Source organism: Excalfactoria chinensis, chromosome 6 (assembly GCF_039878825.1).
Source record: "Excalfactoria chinensis isolate bCotChi1 chromosome 6, bCotChi1.hap2, whole genome shotgun sequence".
NCBI classification, from domain to species: Eukaryota; Metazoa; Chordata; class Aves; order Galliformes; family Phasianidae; genus Excalfactoria; species Excalfactoria chinensis.
Window position 1 is genome coordinate 27,174,630 of NC_092830.1, and position 21,305 is coordinate 27,195,934.

At 35.8% G+C, this 21,305-nt stretch overlaps 1 protein-coding gene across 1 annotated transcript in view; it reads right to left on the bottom strand.

The window, feature by feature from the left end:
* Nucleotides 1-712: 712 nt before the first annotated feature.
* Nucleotides 713-21,305, bottom strand: part of CFAP43 (cilia and flagella associated protein 43) — a 38,425-nt gene continuing 17,832 nt past the window's right edge. Inside the window, exons 15-39 of the mRNA XM_072339967.1 lie at nucleotides 20,791-20,960; nucleotides 20,348-20,500; nucleotides 19,816-19,946; nucleotides 19,159-19,318; nucleotides 18,465-18,575; nucleotides 17,420-17,497; nucleotides 16,740-16,865; nucleotides 16,212-16,316; nucleotides 15,498-15,614; nucleotides 14,905-15,111; nucleotides 12,688-12,894; nucleotides 11,977-12,066; nucleotides 11,224-11,301; nucleotides 10,369-10,494; nucleotides 9,290-9,409; nucleotides 9,101-9,208; nucleotides 7,606-7,692; nucleotides 7,236-7,324; nucleotides 6,644-6,851; nucleotides 5,839-5,951; nucleotides 4,885-5,041; nucleotides 3,949-4,113; nucleotides 3,573-3,653; nucleotides 1,857-2,010; nucleotides 713-1,224 (exon numbers count right to left, since the gene is read on the bottom strand). Of these exons, the coding sequence (XP_072196068.1) occupies nucleotides 1,067-1,224; nucleotides 1,857-2,010; nucleotides 3,573-3,653; nucleotides 3,949-4,113; nucleotides 4,885-5,041; nucleotides 5,839-5,951; nucleotides 6,644-6,851; nucleotides 7,236-7,324; nucleotides 7,606-7,692; nucleotides 9,101-9,208; nucleotides 9,290-9,409; nucleotides 10,369-10,494; nucleotides 11,224-11,301; nucleotides 11,977-12,066; nucleotides 12,688-12,894; nucleotides 14,905-15,111; nucleotides 15,498-15,614; nucleotides 16,212-16,316; nucleotides 16,740-16,865; nucleotides 17,420-17,497; nucleotides 18,465-18,575; nucleotides 19,159-19,318; nucleotides 19,816-19,946; nucleotides 20,348-20,500; nucleotides 20,791-20,960 (3,299 nt within the window). The 3' untranslated portion in view covers nucleotides 713-1,066. The remainder of the gene's footprint in view (nucleotides 1,225-1,856; nucleotides 2,011-3,572; nucleotides 3,654-3,948; nucleotides 4,114-4,884; nucleotides 5,042-5,838; nucleotides 5,952-6,643; nucleotides 6,852-7,235; nucleotides 7,325-7,605; nucleotides 7,693-9,100; nucleotides 9,209-9,289; nucleotides 9,410-10,368; nucleotides 10,495-11,223; nucleotides 11,302-11,976; nucleotides 12,067-12,687; nucleotides 12,895-14,904; nucleotides 15,112-15,497; nucleotides 15,615-16,211; nucleotides 16,317-16,739; nucleotides 16,866-17,419; nucleotides 17,498-18,464; nucleotides 18,576-19,158; nucleotides 19,319-19,815; nucleotides 19,947-20,347; nucleotides 20,501-20,790; nucleotides 20,961-21,305) is intronic.

The following is a 21,305-nucleotide window of genomic DNA, read 5'->3' on the forward strand; positions in this document are numbered from 1 at the left end:
TGCTTACTTTCTCATTTCTATGCATGTATTGTGATTTGCCTGCTTTTATTTTCCTTCTTTTATCCGCTGTAACAGTGTATAGGTCTGTACTTGATCTACCCTGCTTCCTGCTGCAAATATATATTTTTTTAATGCAACCCCATTTCTTATTTGCTGTATCTTAACAGTTTTGTTTATATGTGGCAATTACTCATTAATAAAGATGTAATTTTGTACGTACCCTGAGGGAAGGGAAAAGAAAGTCACAGATGAAGTAGTTCACTTTAATGTTTTTAGGGATCATTAAATTGAAGTTTGCAGCCACAGTTTACTTTTAGGAATACTGAATGGCACTGCCACTGCCAACAACCTTTATTACTGATCACATTTTGGGTATTAATAATTATTTCTTGTGCCTCTTTAGCTTACTGAAACAAGATGATGGGACTTCCTTTTGGGGGCTGTTACTGTTACTTCTAAGGAAGTTTCAGCAAGAAGCAAAAAAGCTTGCAGGAAGAATGGGGATGTAATTAGAAGCCTTGAAAAACCTCTGAGGTGATTAAGCAAAAGTGTTTATAAGGCAGTCAAAACAGAAGTACTTTTCATTACAGGTAGAGGATTTTGCTAAACCAAGATATCAAAGCTATGAATGCTCTCACAGAGAAATACTTTTAGATTTTATGGGAGTTTATGAAAGGTAGAGACAAATCTGACACGAAGCATGGAACAGGGAGGTGGTAATTTGCAGATGCAAATGTACTGCTTTCTTTTAGTACTTCACAACCTACAACCACATGTGAAAGAAATAGAGCAGGTGTATTTCTATCATTCTACAAGTTAATCTGTCACTTATTTCCTGTAAAAAGCTGTATGGTTTATATAATCAAAAGAGCAGGAATGCAAAAGAAAAAACAATGTAGGAAAGCTGAGGTACAAAACATATGAAACAAATGTATCTTTCAACGTGATGTTATTTTAGAAGAAATAGAAGAACAGCAGAAGATGTTAACAGAAGAAAATGTTTGCTGAAAGACAAGTCCAGAGAGAAAAGGTGGATGCCCAAATTCATCTACCAGGATTGGGAATTTTAAAGAATAGGGAATGTTTTTGATCTTAATCTTTCAGCTTTTGCTTGAAGAATTCCAAGGTGTTCTTCCTGTTTCTCTATGAGATTTCGTAGATGTTTCTGCTTCAGAATCTCCTGGTAACGCCGCTTTGCAATCCTTTCAGAAATGTGCTGCATGTCTGCATAAAACAATATATGAGTCAGCCTGTACATAGGAGGGGATGCATAGTCTATAAATATATTGGGCTCACTCCGGGTTTGTTCCAATTTCTGTACAAAGTAAGCACACATTTTTCCAAAAGGCTCACGGTTGGATTTAAGGTTCTTTATAATATCGCTTAAAGCAAAAAATGTTTAAAAGGTCCTGGATGCAGTTCCTTTATTTTTTCACAAATACCCAATGCTGTGAAACTAACAATTTGACCAGTGGAAAGAACTATACAGCTTTCCTAACAAGGGATATCTGTCTTAGCTTCTTGTTCCTCTGTTCCCTTGAGTGTGGAAAGAAGTGTGTTGTACAGCCTTACAAATAAAGGTCTGTTGTATAATGAAGATATTAATGGCTATAATATTTTGACTTTCAGTAATTAGATCAACTTCTGTTACAAGAATACCAATCTGTAGGAATGTTCTTATGTAAACAATGTTAAAACTGTCATGGTAGAAAAAGTACTGCTAATTACACACACTAGTAATGAATAAATGTTTCTTGCCCTTTAGTGGATGCTGATGGAGAATGGGACTATCTAATGCTGGACTTACTTTCTGAATGTTCTTTGTTTGTGACTTAAAGTGCATTACTGTGACTCACCAGCTGCCTGAGAGAGATGTCTCCTCTCTGAAACAGACACGAGCATTTCCTTCAGCTTGATGCTCAGCTCATAGTTTTCTTGCTCTTTTAAACTGATGCACTTCTCCAACTCTTTAATTCTCTTCTGATGTTTCTTCATATTCTTCTTGTGCACCTGTGCATTTCCAAATGAACAAAACAAATACATGAGATTATATGAAAGGTGTAAAAACTTTTGAGGGAAACCTATAATCTTCAACACTGCATATTAGCTCAATTTATTTCCATGTATTTGGATCTGACCAATAGAGTATTCTAGCTTTACTTTGACATACTGTATTTCAGTATGCTTTATGGTGTTCAAATGGAAGTAGCAGACAAGGAAGAAAAATGCATGGGTCAAGGAGATGGAAAGATGAAACACAGAACAGGCAAAGTGGGAAAAGGAAGTTGATGAAACCACAGGGCACTGAAACTTCTCTTTGGCTGCAAGGTGCTGCAGAAGGTAGGGCTGTTGTGCTGACGCTGTCTGAAAGGCTGCAAAGGGATAAAGTAAATACTGAAGATTGAAGAGGAACTTGGAGGAAATGGCAGCTGATGTCATTTACAGTAAACCAGAACATCCAGTGAAATCCCTTAAAAACAAGGATAACCATAATTTAAGTGTTAAAATAGATAAGGAAACAAGCAAATCAGATTATTGTGTCTGTTATTTTGAATATAGGAAGGCAATGATATTATGAACAGACTTGCTGCTAGAGAGAAGCATTAAGCAGTGAAGATTTCAAGCAAGACTTCATGAGAAATAGAATAGTGATTTCTATAGACAGCAATTTGTAAGAAGTGATAATCAGGTCTGCATTCAGATTTTCAAGGAGGAAGACTTTTAATTCCAGGAACAAAGTATGTTTAGGTCAAACTGCTTCCAAAGAGTTCCAAGTATTCTAGCTGGCTGTTGGCTGCAGTGGCTCAGGACAAATTGAAACTATTGAAAGTCAGATGAATAAACACATAGCTATGCACATTGGTTGCTCCAAAAGCAATGCCTCCTATTTATTTCCATGGAAATTCAAAAGATGGAGAGAGCATAATAACACTATTTGATAGATCAAATTCTCAGCTGCCAAACACACTTCTTCAACATATTCACCTCCATTAGTTGTGCATTTTCACCACTGATGAACAAGAATCTGCATGCCATGCTCATAAAAATCTGTACCAGCAGAGATGACCCATGTTGCTGCTGCCACCACTGAAATCACCCACCACCTCACTGTGCTTACATCCACTGTTTGGTCTCCATCAACATTCGGCAAGCATCCAGTGATGAAAGTCAGTGGGTGCCTTTTTTCCCTCGTGAAGGAATTCAACGGCACTCCTTTGCTTCATACATACTTCCCTGACAGGTGCCGACCTGTTGAACTGCCCCTCTGCTGCCATCTGTCACATGGCAACAACACAATACTGGTAGGGAGGTTCAGCCTCTACAGCCATTCCACCAACATCCACCTCTGACATCATGGACCAACATAATAAAATAGGAGGCGTTATTTTCACGTACTTATCAGCCCTCATATTTTCATCAATGTGTACAGTTGTGTCTATGCTTCAAGAGTTCTTGAGTTAGCTGAAGAGACAGTATGGCTACATCAGTTACATCATTATTCCTTAAAAACACCTTTTACTAAAGCAGAACAGTTAGGATATGTTTCTGAAAGGTTCACTTCGGGGACTTACCTTATCCATGACGCCAAGAGTCTCCTCCATCATTGTGATGCGGTGGGCAATGTGGCTATCGTAGTTCAGCATGGTTAGGAACTGAGCATTAAAAACAAATAAACCAGCTTGTCGAGCCTGTTTGTCAAGCTAATATAATTTAATGCAAAGACTAAACAAATTGTCGTGATTTTTTGTTTTCTAAACAACAGCAAACCATAAGCTATACTTTTATTTATAAGGTAGTCTAAGCACAGGAGGCAGATAAAAGCAGGCGGCAGACACGTTTCTGTAGATACAACATTCATCCTTCTAAAGTACCCCCAGATTAACAGATAAAAGTTTTGTGCAGCAAAATTCACTGTGGTCAAAAAGTAAATTAGAGAAAAGAACTCACTAGCTGGCGATCTTTTGTAATAGGTAAAGCCACAATATCCTGAGCCTTCTGATTCAGATCTTCTATTTGCATGCTCATTTTCTTGTGTTCCCATTTGAGCTGAAATATCCCCTTAGAGTATTCTTTGTATTCTACCATGCTGGCAATTTTTTTTTCTACTTGATCCTGAAAAAAGGGAGATTTTATAGATTATGGAATAATTATTTGCAACAAGAAGGGCAAGGTTCCAAAGTTACTGGATTAGTAAGGAAAATATGCCATCGCATACACAAATTCCAGGTGCTCTAGATAGCAATCTTTTGTGGAATTTTATTCCCTTTTGTGACCCATGCCACAGCCTTGGATCACAGAAGGAAATGAAGAAAATTACAAACAACATCACACTCCATCTTCTTATATTTTACATGAACATTAAGGCATTTCACCTATAGAAAATACACACTCAAGGGATTCTGTAGTTATTACTGAGTTTTTTGTGCAGGAGCAGTAAAAAAAAACAACTTACAGGTAAAATGCCTAAGAAAAACATTACTGAGTATGAAAAGCTGTTTCAGGTGTAAGTATCACTTTCACCTTTCATTAAATGTTGTTTGTTTTTTCAATCTGACTGTAACCTAATGTTCACCATGACCATATGCTTGCCTAGAGGGAATTTTAGGACTTGTGCCCATAATATTAATATTTTCTGTTTATAGCGTGTAAGTGATGTTATGTCTAAAAACTGTTGTCATATCATTCATCTGAATTGTATTGTTCAAGCATAAAGAAAGCAGTCCATATTGCAATCTATATATCATAATAAGAGACATTACATAATTCTCACCATCTTTTAGTTTATAACTGACCTTATTGCTTTGAAACTACGGAAAAACAAAACAGCCTCTGAAAGACAATATGCTTATTTAAGAAACTTAAATTTCCTCCCCCATCAATTACCATGATATTGCAATTCAGTTCTTCAATAATGTTCTTTTTAATGAAAATGGCATCAGCGTAATCTGGGATCCCAGTACTTTCCAATTCCACCTGTCCTTGTTTTAGCAAAAACTGGAAAGTCAAGTTCAGTTGAAGTTTTATCTTCTCCTCCCGCAGCCTAAAATGGCAGAAAACAAAAGTAATGCTTATTGATTTCATCTTGAAGAGATAAATCCTCACATGATTTTCAAAATGTTTATGACCGATAAAAGCTGTGCTCAATCGGGGCTTGCTCTCTGACACCTTGTCTTTTATTCACTCCCCAAATTACTTCAGAGTTGACAACTTATTTCCATATATAAAGCTGTCCACACCTAGATTCAGTTTAACACACTCTAGCAGATGTTCTGAGAGAAAATGTTCTTACTCAACAATAATCTTAGTAATGATTTCCGAGGAAATGAAGGAGATTTCCAACCAGCACCTCTTTTCCTCTTTTCTCTCTCTCTTTTTTTTTTTAATGTCTTTTTTCCTCAGGTTTGCTCCTGAATGATGATGAACAGGAAAAATGTCATATATATAAAAAATGGAAATCATTTCATTGAAATCAGGTGTCATGTGACTGGGGACCACACTGCAAACAGGAGTGATCATTGGGCCTACATGAGGAAAAATTAACTAGACTGGCTAGACTGGTCAACTTAAAGGCTTTTTGGTATTCACTGTATGATACAGCTCTTGGGGTAGTGAGTTTGCACTGAAGACCACACTGCCATCCTTACTGACATTATTTAAAATGCTAAGTTATGACTGGCTTCAGCCTGCTCACACATGCTGCAATCCCACCACACTTCTCAAATATCTCAGCTCTTTTATATGAATTCTAGATAAAAGATCACAGCTGTGTAATTCTGCATATGACTGTGATGCTGGAATACTGAAATGTAGCTGAATATAGAAAAGAAACAAATTTACCAAGTGAGTTCCTTGTAAATTCTTTCTACTTTTGAGCTCATCTCCATATCGTCACCCTTTCTTCTTCGGAGAAAGAACTCAATTTCTTCCAGAATTAGAGTTGTCCATTTCACCTGAACAAGCAACATCATGACATCCTAAAATTTTCCAGCTTCATATGTTTGTCAAAATAAGCAAGAAGAGAGAAGATCTGAAGAAGACACATGTATCTACAAATATGCTGCCTCACAAAGTTCTCACATTCTGAACAGAAAATGATTTATTCTGTCTTAGTCAGCTGTATTTGTCTCTGGAGACTTCAGATTCCCACCTTCATGCTTTTAAGCTAAGCAAATATTCCACTGGAGCTTTCCAGAAACACTCTCTAATAAGAATTGCTCCAGATGCTATAGAAGTGGTTATGCATTGGTGCAGACGTGGCATGCTAATGGAAAAAAGACTACAAAGGATTATGAAAATGAAATACCTTCATAGTTTTTTTTAATATGAAGAGAGAAAAAAAAAAATGTAAAATATATATGTATTTTAAAATGAAATCATACCAAAGTCACAAATATCTCTATCAAATCCTCTCGTGTTTATATGCTAATATTTGCTCTGAAGAAGAACTAGAGCTGGTTTCTTTTATGGACATTTCTGTTACTCTGAACAGAAGGTGGCCAGACATAACCTACCCAATTAGATGCAGCTTATTTATGCTGCCTATTCACTTAACCAGCAGCCTAATGTTATTTTTGAGCTCCACAGAAATTTTAAGTAGTGTGTACTTTGGGAAGTATAGTGGCAAAATAAAGCATTTACATACCAGCTGCTCACTCTCCAATTTATTTCGTCTAGCTAGACAGAATTTTTCCCATAGGGATGGGTCTAAGCCATTAGGCATGTGCTCAGGATTATCCAGTTCATCCATGGCTCGCATTAAACGGGTGAGTGCATCTTTGAAATCTTCAGCTGAGACTGAACAACTTCCAGGAGGGTTTGCAGTGTCCAGGTATATTTCTGTCATTACAGCCCTAGTGTACATACACAGTACATGCAGTATTTACTTTTATTCTTACTTGAAGGAAGCTTACATACAACTATGAATATTTCATACCCTTAATCACGTGCCAAGCAAAAAAGGTAAAACTACATCTTGCACAAAATGATGTTTATGAGAACTGATGATTATTTAGATTGCATTTAAAATATATTAGGTGGTGTAAACCAGGAAAAGTAAGTATTCAAAAATAACAATTGTTAGTATGATAGGAAATCAAGCATTGTCAACTATCTAATGAAAAGAAAGCAATCTACTGATTATCAAAATAATTACTAATTAGTTCAATAATCCAAATCTTATTATTGAAATGTGGGAAATGACAGTATTTAAACAATCTTTATCAGAGTGATCTTACCTTGGTCGACATTTGTAAAGTTGCAAAAGTTCATCATGAAGATTAGCAGGAACATCAGCAAACTCCCTCCTAAAGCCATATTCCAGATTCTAGGGGGGAAACAGAAAGCTTCCTCATCATCACAGTGTGGTTTTTAAAAAAGCAGCAACTTGCTCATATCTTAGTTTACTTTGTTAATGTCTGAAATAAAGTAGTGATGGAGAATATAAGCATATAAAACTTCCAGAAATGGTCTAGATTTCCTCTGGAATAGCATGCTTAGAAAACTGAATTCATCCCATGCTTAAAACACAGCATGTTCTTCTTATTACTGAAACATAGCAATAACTATTTTATTCCTGAATCTGCCTGTGTTTATCTGGAGTCTCACCTTATCTTCAGCTATTGCATTATAATATTGTTCTGTGTAAAACTCTATTTTCTTTTTTGTAGTCTCCACTGTTCTCGCAATCTTGACCTGCAGGAAAACCAGAGGATTTCAAGAATGAAAATCAGCCAGCAGAAGCACCAATGAAACTGACACCTCAATTCTAGAGAAAGACTTTAGAGCCATTTTTAAGAGCAATTTGATGCCTTCCTCAGAGGGTTATTTGTGGATACAGCTTAAAGGTGAGCAGGTATTAAATTCAGATATTCCACAAATAAGAAAATTGTGTATCCTTTTATATTTTGAATATAAACACTAATGATGATGTTTGTTTTTACGTGTACAGATACTTTATTTTTCTTTCACGTCATCACAGCTAAGATAGGTCAAAAATTCTCAAACACTGTTCAGTGGAAGGTTCTTCATTCTGGAATGCAATTGCCCTGTTTGAATGCTCACCTGTTTAATCAAGGCTGTTAAACATTATATTTGACAGTTTGCATAAACTAAAAGATATGGCAATGGTGATACTTAGAAAACCGTAAAATGCAAGATGTATTTTGCAAAATGTAACCTGGTGTATGCTTTACTACAGATACTTTTAAAACCAATTCATCCTATACCATGGCTGGGGGCTGGATGTCAACTTTGGAACTGGTCCCTGTAGCTGGCATAAAAACAGCTGCCTGCAGCTCCAGCCAAAGAGATCTGTATAGAATGAGTTAGAGGTTTGACATGGGGAGACATTGTGGACTCAGGAACACCTCCATAAACTAGGCAAATGGGATAACATTTTCACAAGAGACAGAACCAACCTTCAGACTACTGCTTAGATCATATGTGTCAGATGGGTATTGGCAGGACATAGAAATCACAACTGTCAGACAAAAACAGTACTGTGGGCAGTAAGCACTTGTAGTACTGAAATCCAGATCTACTACTTGTGCTCCCAGTCTTTTTGTTGACTTTGGCAAGGACTGGCAAACTCTTCAGGAGATTAAATTCAGTGATCAGTCTATAACCACTTTATACACTCGGTATGTTCTTCTTTGATGGTCAGATACTCATGCTACCTCTACCTATGCTTTGAATTAGCAAGTACAAGTCACATGGCTCTGGATTACATTAGCCAAGACAGCTAAAAATGTGATTCCTGTAAGCATTCTTTATGTACATTTTTCTAATGTAAATAGCATCATTACTCGTCTTGTCAGCTTGATACTGGAGACTAAAAAATACTGTGCATAACAAATAGCAGCACGCCTTTTTCAGTGCATGGAATTTTACCAAAGAATGCCAGATGAACCAAAACAGCTGTCTATTCAAAACCATACATAGCTATAATCTACATCTTATGTACGTCTTAAGAAAATGTCAGCTGCTCCATAAATTGTCAGAAAATCATTCACAGCAGAATTTTGATTTGGAAAGCACAGTTTTCAGAAGAAACTGCACTACAATTACAGATTTTTCATAAGCATTCCAAACAATAACTTACTTTCTCTTTCTGCTTCTTTACCAGGAAGTGACGAAGTCCAGCTTCTCTACTGTCCAACTCCTCATCCAACAGTAAAGAATAAATGAGATTGACAATTTTGAGTTCTTCCTGTGAAAGATTGTAATAAAAATTATTAAAATTTCTACAGCACAGAGGTAGAGATGAAAAAAATAATGTTCTCTGCCATACCTGATAGATGACCTTCTCTAAATTCACTTTCCTTTCAAAGAGTTTGCATACAGTCTTGTCAAAGTTTTGTGTTGTTTCCTGGATGGAAGCTTCAAGTTCCTCCAATTCATTTCTCAGTTCCTGGGGAAGAGAAGGACAGAAAAAGAACAAATGTTTTATCTGTAACAACAAACAAATTCTGATACAGCATACTGAGGGATGTTGGAGAATGCATAGTATAGAACGGTATCTCTCCAAGGTGAGGGAAGAAAAGAAAACTTGGGAGTTTTTATAGCTCTGCACTGCTCCAGAGCCATCCAATACCACTAATGCATAATCAGTAAGCAGAATAACCCTATCTGAAATTAATAGAATCAGTGTTGAGCTACAATACAGTTTAATTTACCTTTAAAGCATGGCCATTAAAAAAAATTGTTTTCATTTTTAAAAGAGTTAAAAAGGTATTTTCCCTCCCTTCCATTGCAACTAAGATGTATAAATTATTAATTAATTAATTAATTTTTTAATCAAAATACAAGTTTGCACTCCTCTTAATGATTCTGAACAGCCATTTAAAAAAAGCTAAGATTCCATATTTTATCTGATCAAAACAACTGCTACATGCTGAAAGTAGTATTTTGATGACTGTGGTAAAGTTTATTTAAATCTGTCCCAACAATAATGAGAGCTGTCCCAGGGAATGAAGCTATTCATTTCCATCTTGAAAGGAGATTACTACCAGGCTACATAGTTTTGGGGGTGTTGTGTGGGTTTTTTTTTTGTCAAATACCACGTCAAAGGATAAACTGCATTATTATTTGTGTATGGCATCACTGACTCCAGGAATGCAGCCTGAAAAAAACTTTTTGGGAATACTGATATATTTGGAAATGAAAAGTACCTTTAGGCAAATATCACTAGTTTTGGTGCATACAAGTTATTGTGAGACAGACTGCCTTTTTTTACAGTCTAAGCTATAATACATCACATGATCTTTGTTATTCACTTGTTCTACATTTGTTCTATATATGAGTATCATTTTAGACAAATCAGAAACTTTGTTCATTAACAAAACCACTCATTTCCCCATTTTAATTTACCCTTCTATACTTTTCTTTTTCTTCATTCAGCTCTTGGACTTTTTCCTCATATTTTCTGAATATTTTCTTTTCGTGATCACTCCATTCATCTTCAGGCTTGGATATAAAAGAAGGTGGAGGAATATCCTGAAAGCATTAAAGAAAAATATGCTTCAAAAGCACTATTAAGTCTCCATCAGCACACTAGGAAGAAGAAAACACATAAACTTTAACAAAAGGTAGTATTGGTAGCTACGGTTCAAGCTGTAAGTGCAAGTAGTACAAATGCTCTGTTTCTCTGGTCTGTTGCTTTTAATGCATATACATGATCCTGTTCTTTACTAGTTACTTACAGGAATTTCCCAGTGGATCTTGTACAATACAAGTATGGTGTACTCAAACTATTTGTCAGTACAAGACATATGTTTTCTGTACAGATTCCCAATTCTAACTCCACCTCTAAGAACAGTTCTACTTTTGTGAAAGAGATCAGTCCTAGGAAGAGAGCGCGAGTCTGCCCTTTACATTTCCTGAGACACTCCTTCACAGTCTTTCCTTCCTTTGCTAATCTAATAACTAACAGACTCATCCCCCCAAAAAAACAGTTGTTACAGTGACAATACTAGGTTATGTTCTTACAGGGTTCCACTGTGAAAGGAACAGGTGTTGATGACCAAATGCAGGCAGTAGAGTCAAGTATACTTGAGGCCACTATAAGATCTCTTCTGGAATTTATCTAAACATAACATAATAACAAAATTCTACAATTCTTTGAACTTCTTTTATTACTCAGATTGGAAATATTTGCTAGTCGAAATTCACATTTACTTCAAGACTGACAAGCTGTCTAAATGATATGGCAGAATTATAGCTTACAATTTTCAAGATATCTTCCTGCTTGACTTCCAGCACTCCACCCATCATGTCATTAAGAGCACGCTGTCTTTCATTGTCCTGGGAAAAATGGAAAAGTTAATATACTTAAAGAATGCACAATAAGTGTATTAGCTGCAAGTTTAGAGAACTTTAATAGTACAGTTTACCTCTAGAACATCAATTGGATTCAAATGAGTCACTATTAATGCTCTTGGAAGGAGTGTGTAAAATACACTAAAAGTCTCAGATTTTCTCCTGGTAATATACCAAATAACTTACTAAAATTGCAATTTTGGCATATTTAGATAGAGTACATATGCATAGACTACTCCTGCCCAGTTGGCAGGCTAGGATGAAGGAAGCTGTAGTGCCACTGTGTCACTGTCCATCTCTTTGGGGGGATGGAACCATCTCAGGCTTTTCACAGATATATTTCAAAGCTGGAGGAAAGCATTACGATCAAAGAATCACAGCCATGCTATACTAAGCCCAAAGCTCTTAACTAAACAGCAACATACATTTAGAGATGTTTCTAGTCCCAAGTCTCCCAGTATGGTGTTTTACATTGCTACTAAGGAAATTTTTAATAACTGGGAGTATAACACCAAATCAAATCTTTTCTTCACCCAGCCAGTTTGTGTAATCTGAGAGTAAATGTAAATAAGTACATAGCTGGTATATTCCAGTGCAGTATTAAATGAGACAAATGAGTGACAATGGCCTGCTCAATACAAAGGATGCCACTTTAAGTACCAGAGAAGCAAGCTGTCTTTCCATTTCAAGTCTTTTCAGCATTTCTGCTTTCTCTCTCTCTTGTGGAGTCAAGTACTTTTCAGCTTTTATCTGAAAGTAGGAAATCATGTCTTTATAAGAGTTCCAAACATTTTCTTTGAACATTATTACACATAGACTAAGAACATTTGTTAAGATGGTGTAACATTTTTTAAAATATAAATGAATTTTAAGTCCTCCTTTATGATAATATACATCAGGAACAAAACTGTTCTCCAGAACAGCTCCAAAAGCTATATTCAAAAACACTAAAATATGAACTACATCATTTTAGCTGATGTTAGTCATGTTTTGAGCATTTATTTATTATTTATATATTATCAATTTCATGTAGAAGTACATCACTAGCCGTGCTGACGTGCCTAGATGCTTAGCTCAGAGTCTGACAGGGATAAATTCTACCATCATTTATGAATGATTAAAAACTTAATTCAGTACTTTGTTGATTTCAGAGTGACTTCTTAGTTGTTTTCCACTTTAAAAAAGTTAGGAAATGGAAGAGAGGGGAAGGGATGAGAAGGGAAGGGAAGAAAAAGAGCCAGAGGTGTGATTTTAAGTACACAGACACAATTCTATTTAAATGCTTTTCAGTACAAACAATGGCTAGAAATAAAAAGAATCAGAGAACTGTATTTGTGTGGATAAAGATGAAAAGTTTCGTTTTTCAGATACCTCTGAATCCTGAACAGTGAGCACTTGCTCTGGTTTCTCTTCACCTGTAAGTCCTGGCTCCCACACTTCCACATGGAGGTCAAGCTGTGCCAAGATTTCTCGGATCCTTACGTTTCTTTCTTTAATTCGTGCTATCTCCTGCTCCTTTTGTTGAGCAACTATGTCAAATTCCTTATTAAACACAGTTTTCACTTTGTAAATGATGTCCTGAAATACCAAAAATAAAAACAAAACCCAAATCAGTAATGCTGCACAGGTCCCATCCTTCCATAATTAATACTACTTCAGAATCATAGATGTGTTCTTTGTATGTGTGACAAGGAAACTTGTTAATCCTTCCCTGTTATAAGGGCAAAGTTCAAGCTTTATTAAGTAGGCAAATTACCATTTTTTTCTTATTTTTTCCTAGATTTTTTTATTCCTTCTCTACTGAATAGAGAATCTTTAACAAAGATTCTGAAAGAAACAAAATAAAAAACATTAGGCTGCCTTCTTTCTATTTTTTGCAGTCTTTGTCTGAAGGAATTTCCTTCAAAGAAAAAGTAAAAAACTATGCAGTTCTAAAGACTGGAAAACACAGGTGAAGGGAGCAGAATGAAGAAGCTTTCCTGATTTTTAAGTACTGCAGCAATTTTGATATACTTTAATGTGATTTTCTGCCTGATACCTGTAAGTAAATGATTTCTAAAAGCTTATATCCTTAACAGACAAATCCTTCCTTTACTCTACACAAATCATCTCAGCAAAGAGAGGTACAATATAAAGAGGAAATCACGTGTCTCTCCTACTGCATCAATTTACTAAACTGAAACATGAAAACAATTTCAGTTCAATCATCAAGCTTTATATTTTGAGTTGCTTAGATGTCTACAATTTGTACCACAATTTTGTGATACAAAATCACAATAAATGTCCAGGATAATATAATTGATTGCTAATACGATAATAAGTTAAGATGTAATAAGTCAGGATGGAGGATAAGGTACAATGTTGCTAGGAGAAAGAAGGTTCTGTGCAATACCTAGCCAGCCATCTGTCACTCACCCAGCTCACTGAAGTGTCTCTACAATTACAGATACAATATGCACCCTTAAAGCCATATAGTACAATGATCTTGTCAAATCCCAGCTTATATTTAAAAGATGAGTGTTCCATGTATTTCTCCCCCAACTACTTTAAACATCAGTATATCTACCAGATTTCATCTATTATAATGCATAATCACTAAGCTCTGCTAGTATTAACAGCCTCAAAGAGCTCTAAAGAGGCAGTGCTTAATGCTAGTTTAACTGTTTCTACCTCTGTAGATCATCACCACTAAAAGCCAATTTTTTATCATGTTTATTACTAAACACACTGAGGCTAGGGTATAAGTAGTAAGAGTCTCATGTTAGTGAATCATAAATAACAGAAACATTAAATGCTCCTAATGAAGGCATGGTAAGTTTGAAAAGAAATAAAATGTTCTAAGTATCCACCCCATCTTTAGTTCACCAGCATCTAATAGGCAAAGAGGACACATTTTCTGAGAGCATGCTGAGATGTGCAAGCTAGCTTCCTCTGTACAAACTCTTAAAATAGTGAACAAATGCAAAGACCCTCAGCTCTGATTACCAGTTTTGTACGAATGTTTTTCTTCCAGACTTAAGCTGGCAAGTCCAATATGGTCTTCATCATCTTATTCAATGACATAGACAGTGGGATTGAGCATACCCCCAGCAAGCTTGTAGATAACACTAAGCTGAGTTGACACAATAGAAGGAAGGAATGCCATCCAGAGGCTTGAAAAGTGGGCCCATGGAATCCAAGTGCAAGGTGTTGCACTTGCATTGGGGCCATTTCAGATTTTACTCAGGGATGGTAAGGCACAGGAAGAAGTTGCTCAGGTAAGTTGTGGATGCCACATCCCTATAAGCATTCAAGGCCAGATTGTACAGAGCCCTGAACACTGTGACACAGCAGTTGGCAACTCTGCCTATGGCAGGAGTATTGGAAATAGGTGGGTCCTAGTGTCCATTCCAACCTACACCATCCTATGAACCTGTGATGAGCTTCTCCTACAGCATGTGCAATTACCAGCTTCCATGATCAAAGATCTATGCAACACTCCATTTTGCAGTATAATTATGCCCAGAATCTAACAGCGGCTGTGAGCTCTATGTGAACCAACAGACATTACAGTGTCACTGCAGTAAAACAAATTAAAGAAGTAGTCACCTTCAGTAATACTATCTGATTGACTTTCTGCTCCCTGGAGTGCATGTCCAATTGGTGGTAAAGTATAGACGTATCTGCACCATACTGAGAACTCAGACTTCCAGTCAGGAGGCAAGATGCAGTATCATCAACCATGACTTCTCCAGTCCTCTCTTCTTCTTTAAATAATACAGTCTTAGACTTAATCTCAAGATCTGTTTTGTGAACCTGAATATCACAAAAATAAAACCGTATTATTTTGCACACAATCCTGTGGTACTTGAATAAAAATGTTCTGTAATATTGATATGTTTGTTCTGAGTAAAAACACATTTCATCTTTCCATATCTTTTCATTTTTATCTGGACAATTTTTACAGCAAGAAAATCAAGCTTAGAAATGTATCCCTGTAAAGAAGAATTAAAAACACCTATTCAGAACATCCTGATCTGAAATGCTGCCCAGAGAGGTTGTGTAATCTTCTAAGGAGATACTCAAAACACACCTGCACACTTTCCTGTGTAATCTACTCTAGGGAACCTGCCTTAGCAGGGGGGTTGGACTAGATCTCCAGAGGTCTCTGCAATTCTGTGATTATATGAAGAGACTGTAACCTTAAGATTAGCTGCTTCAATCTTCCTTAAGCATAGAACTTTCTCCAGCGTTCTCAGCTCTTCTTCATCGCGTTTCTTCAGGGGATAATTCTTCACTTCACAAGCTAAATGGAAACACTGTTCAAAATAAAAACAAAGACAACAACAACAACAACAACAAAAGTGAAGAGGTCTTAATAAAGTATCCATTAAGCAATTTGTTCAATACATGAGTGCTAAACAGCTGCAATGACTTTTTAAAATCTGGAATAAAATAATATAGATATTCTAGAGAAAAAAGACAAAAATCACTTCCCTTTTTGGTAGTGAAAATGTTTGACTTAAATTTAATTTTTTTTCTTACCTCCCTTTAATAATTTATGGATACAGTCTCTTTACTCAGGGAATTCTACCAGAACTAGATTTTTGTAAATTGACTTGGCCTTTCACCATTGTTTTGATAATTCAGTGCAATTAAATTAATGTCCCTCTGCTCAAAAGAGACAAAATCGGTGTTAAATTTTGCTGTTATCTTCAGTGTAGTAAGACATACCAACTACACAGAGAAAAATAATATTTACTAAACCTTTAGCAAAACTAAATAAGAACAACTAAGGAGTTTCTTATTTGCTTATTTGCAAGTGATAACAAAAAATAGGCACAGCTATTTAGTTTGTCTCTCAACTAAGGAATGAATAAACTAGTGCAGAAAATTAGGTGGAAACCAGAGGTTACCTTAACTGCCCGTCCTTTTACACACATGGAATCCCAGCATTCATGTCTGATGACATCCTGCAAGTAGCAGTTAGCTAAAATCTCCATTTCAATCTTCTCCCTCACCTTTCAGGATAAAGATCATAGAATAAAAAGATGTGGTGCAAAACAGGTGATTGGTATCAAGTTACTGAAATAAACATAACAAGTCGAAAGAATTATTCATATTTCATTCTATTGGACTATCACAGACACCTTTTCCAAAAGCTTGCATCACTGACAGGAATAATTTTTAGAACTTAAGCAGTGTTCCCAAGGACACAGTATCAGAATTATAATTACTGACATGGATCATATTCCAATTAGTAGTGCCTGGATAAACAGCTCTACCTACTTCAGTAAGTGGTTTTAAATACTTTTCCCCCCCTTCTCAGCAGTGAACAGCAATTTTAAGACTACTCTTGTTGCTCTTCAATTATTCTTTTCAGTGTTCACTACTGGTATTAAAACATTCTCCCACTGCGCCCTGTCCACACTCTTCTATCATACCCTGGCCACTTCTTGTTCAGCCTCTGCTTGTGCTTTTTCCTGCTCTTCCACATCCAGGTTGAACTCCTGCAATTCCAGTTTCTCAATGTCTGGCACCTGTTCATTTTCATGCATCATTTTCTGAATCTTATGTATAAAATAAGCATAAGAAACAAAAATAAATTGAATAGATGAGATGCTATAGTTAACTGCAAAACTTTATATCAGAGAAAATTATTTTAGTTAAAGCAATAACTACAACAGATGCAAAGAGCACAATAGCACTATCTGATAGTGCAAATTCTCACAAAACACTCTATCAACATAGTCATCAATCACTATTAGAGAAAAATAGACTCAGAAAACTTGTGGAAGGAATGGATCTTATCAGTATATATAAATACATTATAAATATAGGCTGTTTCCATTGGTACCAAGTGACAGGACAAGAGGCAATGGGCGCAAATTGAAACACAAGAGGTTCTAACTGAGCTTCTTTCTTTTTTTCTCCTATGAAGGTGATGGAGTACTGCAACAGGTTACTGAGAGAGCTCATGGAGTCTCCATTCTTGGAGATAATCAAAATGTCAGGAATCTAACAGAGCACTGGAGCTGGTAGCCATAAAATAAATGGTCTTAAAAAACAAAAATAAATCAACAACAAACTGGTAGGGGAGTCATCATCCTTTTAAGAAACTCACAGTTTTATGCAGCTTCTCAATGCCCATTTGAAGCTCTTTCTTCTCGTTGGCAAACCTCTCAGTCTCTTCTCTAATGACCTAACATGCAAATACATTGTTGAAAGACAAAAAAGAGACAAGAAAAGGAAAAAGAAAACATTGAAAAAATCTAAAGGAACATTATCTGTACAGAAAAGAAGAAGAAAGAGGGAAATAACTGAAACAGACATAATGCTAATTCAGAGGATGACTCTTAGAAATGCTCAGGAGAAAAACTGTACAACCAGGTTACATTGTAAACTGGTTGCATAGCAATAGAGTTTAAAATAAATAAGAAGGAAGTAATCACAAGTGAAATGCTTACAGGCATGTTGAACTGGGTAAAGCCTACTCCCAGAACTTGTTAGGTGTGATATATTCCTTAGATTTTTCATTATCACTAAGCACTTTCAGTGGGACACATAAAAACTGAAGTAAATTAACACCTGCTACATGTTTTCAAAGCAGAGAAATTTTGTTTGCTGCTACAGTGATCCTGACTCATCTCTTAGGGAAAATTACACAATTGCTCTCCAGGTCTGGAACTGGCTTTCTAGAATAATTTCACAGCTTTATGTAAGATGATGGTTACTGCTTGCATGAAAATGGAGTATGATTCTTACTTTGGTTACATAACATCCTTATCTCACCCTTAACCTGAAATAAATCCCAGAGATTTTTAGCAATTAATGTCATATTGTCAACTATTAGTCCAATAGTGATGAAGAATTTGTTATTATGGCCCCTAAGGAGAACACCTTCCTGGTTTCAGGTACTGATCCTCTATGCAACATTTTGACACATTTGGAAGTAAATGTCTTCATAAGTTTCTAAAGGGAGACAAATTTTCTGGTTATCAAGTTTGCTCCCTGTGTAGAAAACGTCCTTTGGCTCCTGTTTCTCTGGGTGCCTGTCCTAAAATTCCTTAAAAATACCTTTACATTTTTTAGAAATGACATTCATTTACAGCATATAATTCAGCACTTAAAATGGCTATTGGCTCTTAAAAACTCTGGTATGAAAATACCTTCTCTATTTTCTGACCTAACCAGGTCATATCACTAGTACTGTCTGAATGCAGACTTGTAAAGTTCCCATCTTCTGTAACTGCTGCACTGGAAGGTTCAAGTGGTGACTTCTGGAAACAAAGAGACAAAAATTCATCCCAAGTACTTAGATGGAAGGAAAGAGAACAAGAAACAAAAATTAATAATTCACACACAGTAGAAGCAACACCACCAACAGAGGGTGTTAATATGTTAATATGTTTATTTCCTAGATCATTACCTAGATTTGATCTTGCAATTTGATGCTATTATTCAGAGACTTTTGACTATAACAGAATGACTATACTAAACTCTAATCAATTCCCTGCTTCATTTCAACAGAAAAACATACAACAAGCAGCTCACAGTGCATAGCAGTAATATTATACCATGAGTGACATAACTTCACACGAGGAGAAAAAATAACTAGTAAAAGCAAAGATATGAAAGTTGTCTTCCCATAAACTTCAATTTCCTCAGTAATACTGTTCCATAACTTAATAATTAATAATTAAACAGAGCCAACCTGCCACAGGTATTCTTTTACCAACACAATAAGATTAGAGTTATTTTTTCTTTTTCTTTTTTCTTTTTTTCTTGTCTTTAAGACAATACTTATATAAAATTTTAGGATAATGACCATATGTTTTCTTCCCACCAAAATTAAGAAAACACCTCAGATTTCTCTTCTGGAAGCGACTGCGATGTGGATTCTGACTCAGGCTGCCATTCTGCCATACAACTTAAAGCAGCATTTTCATTCAAAATAGACTTGTTCAGTATAGTAAGAAGAGATTGCCAGTGAGAATCAGCTTCTTCAGTTTCCTTTATCTTCCTAGTAAATAGTAAAGACATTGGTATATATTTTAGTGAAATCTTATTATTATGAAAATTAAGGAATTTTAAAATATTTTCTGTAACATGTCTATTAAGTTTTCTTAAACATGCCTATACAGCATTTTTACTTATCATTCAATGTTGTCAGTTTTCTATAACTAAATGAAGTTTCTACAGAGTTAGAAATTTTCAGATGGCTCATTTGGAAGTGACAAGAAGCCCACTATCTGTAATACACGTATTTAACAGAGGATACTTGTATCTTGTACTGCCATCACACTCAAATTACAAGACATTCTCCACAATGTCATGAGTTGAGGAGACCACCCCTACATTTGAAAGGAGTAAATTTTGTACCCAGCAACTCAATCCAATTCTTCTCCTTATTTTGAGACTAACCAAAAGGAAGCCTAGAATCTCAAGTAGATGCAAAAATTAGACTGCTCAGATCCCAGAATTCACACCATTAATATTATTCTGCCACTTTATACGTACTTCCATTTCAGACACACCAGGGCACCATCATTTTCACCATTAACCAGGATGAGTTTGCCATCTAGTGAAAATACCATGGATCTGATTCCCCCTCCTTCATATGAGTGACAATAGTTTTGAGCAAGTATTTCCTAGAAAAGCCACAGAAACAGTTCAGCAAATATAACTTTCTAATGGATTATGTCTGTAAATTATACTCTTTATTTTTAGATAAAAGTATATCTGAAGTGTCAATATGAAGTACATAAAATACTAGGGTTTATGAGTTCATAATAAGGATTTCATAGGAGACAAAGAAAGTCAGTAAACTCATGTTTAAACCCAAAAACTTACTAGAGAAGAAAATAAGTAACATACGTGATCATATTCACATTCACTATAAAAACAATTGCTGTGTCAATTGGTGTTCCACAATAATTTTTCTGAATCACCTTTATATATAAGTGAATAAGAGTTTACTGTGAAATAAAGTAGCTCCCACAAGTCTTTCAGGTGAAAACCAAACTAAGCCTGTGCCCAGGTGCCCACCTACCATAGTAGAAGTATCATAGATGAGCAAAACACCATCCTTTGCTGCTGATGCCAGCATTCGGCTGTTAGGTGACAAACAGATGAATCCTGATCCAAACTGATTGCTAGGAATCATCTTTTCTGATAAATATACTGGTTGATCTTCCAAAATGCTCTGTCAACCAAACAATGTTAGCAGCAGTTGGAATAATTGAAATATCTATGCAATTTTGAGGAGAATAACAATAGCTTTGTGTGCTTCTTTCTTTCATAAAACAAAAATATTTGTTACGCCAGGCTTCTGAGTAGTATACTGAAAACTGACATTTAAGGATGGAGTAGATGCTTTAAGTGTAGAGAGGAAATTTTTAAGCTAATATCCAGCCATATATTCACTCCATATATGACTTTTCTTAGCTCGTACTTGATCATGGCTCAAATTAAGACAGTTTTAGGGGGATTTACCTGTTTAGAGAGATTGTATCTACAGATGAAAGGTGCACAGGTACAGTAGCCATATACAATGTTATCCTTCAGTCTGACTGCTGAACTCAAAGGGTACTGTAGATCATATTGCTCCTTTTTAATGGCACTAGAATTTAGTATTCCTTGATCATTAACATACTTATCAATACCTAAAAGATTGATAAAAGAAATAAAGAGGAAGAGACATCACCACCACTAATGCAAACCAGTCTCAGCACAGAGTAACCATGAACTGTTTCCAAACAGATTGTGTGTTCAGATTTGTGGCTTCAAACACTAACTGTGCAAATAAAGCACACTGCAATGATGTACCAAGAGAGTTCTATTAGTTCTGAATAAGTACTATTAAAGTTCAGCCACAGTGATACAAAAATCTGTCTGATTTAACCAGTTTCTTAGGTATTACATAAGCAGCGCAGATTAGTTTGCACAGAGGCTCACATCATTGCTTTCAAAATGGCACTTTATTATTTTTGGTTATTTAATCTGAGCTT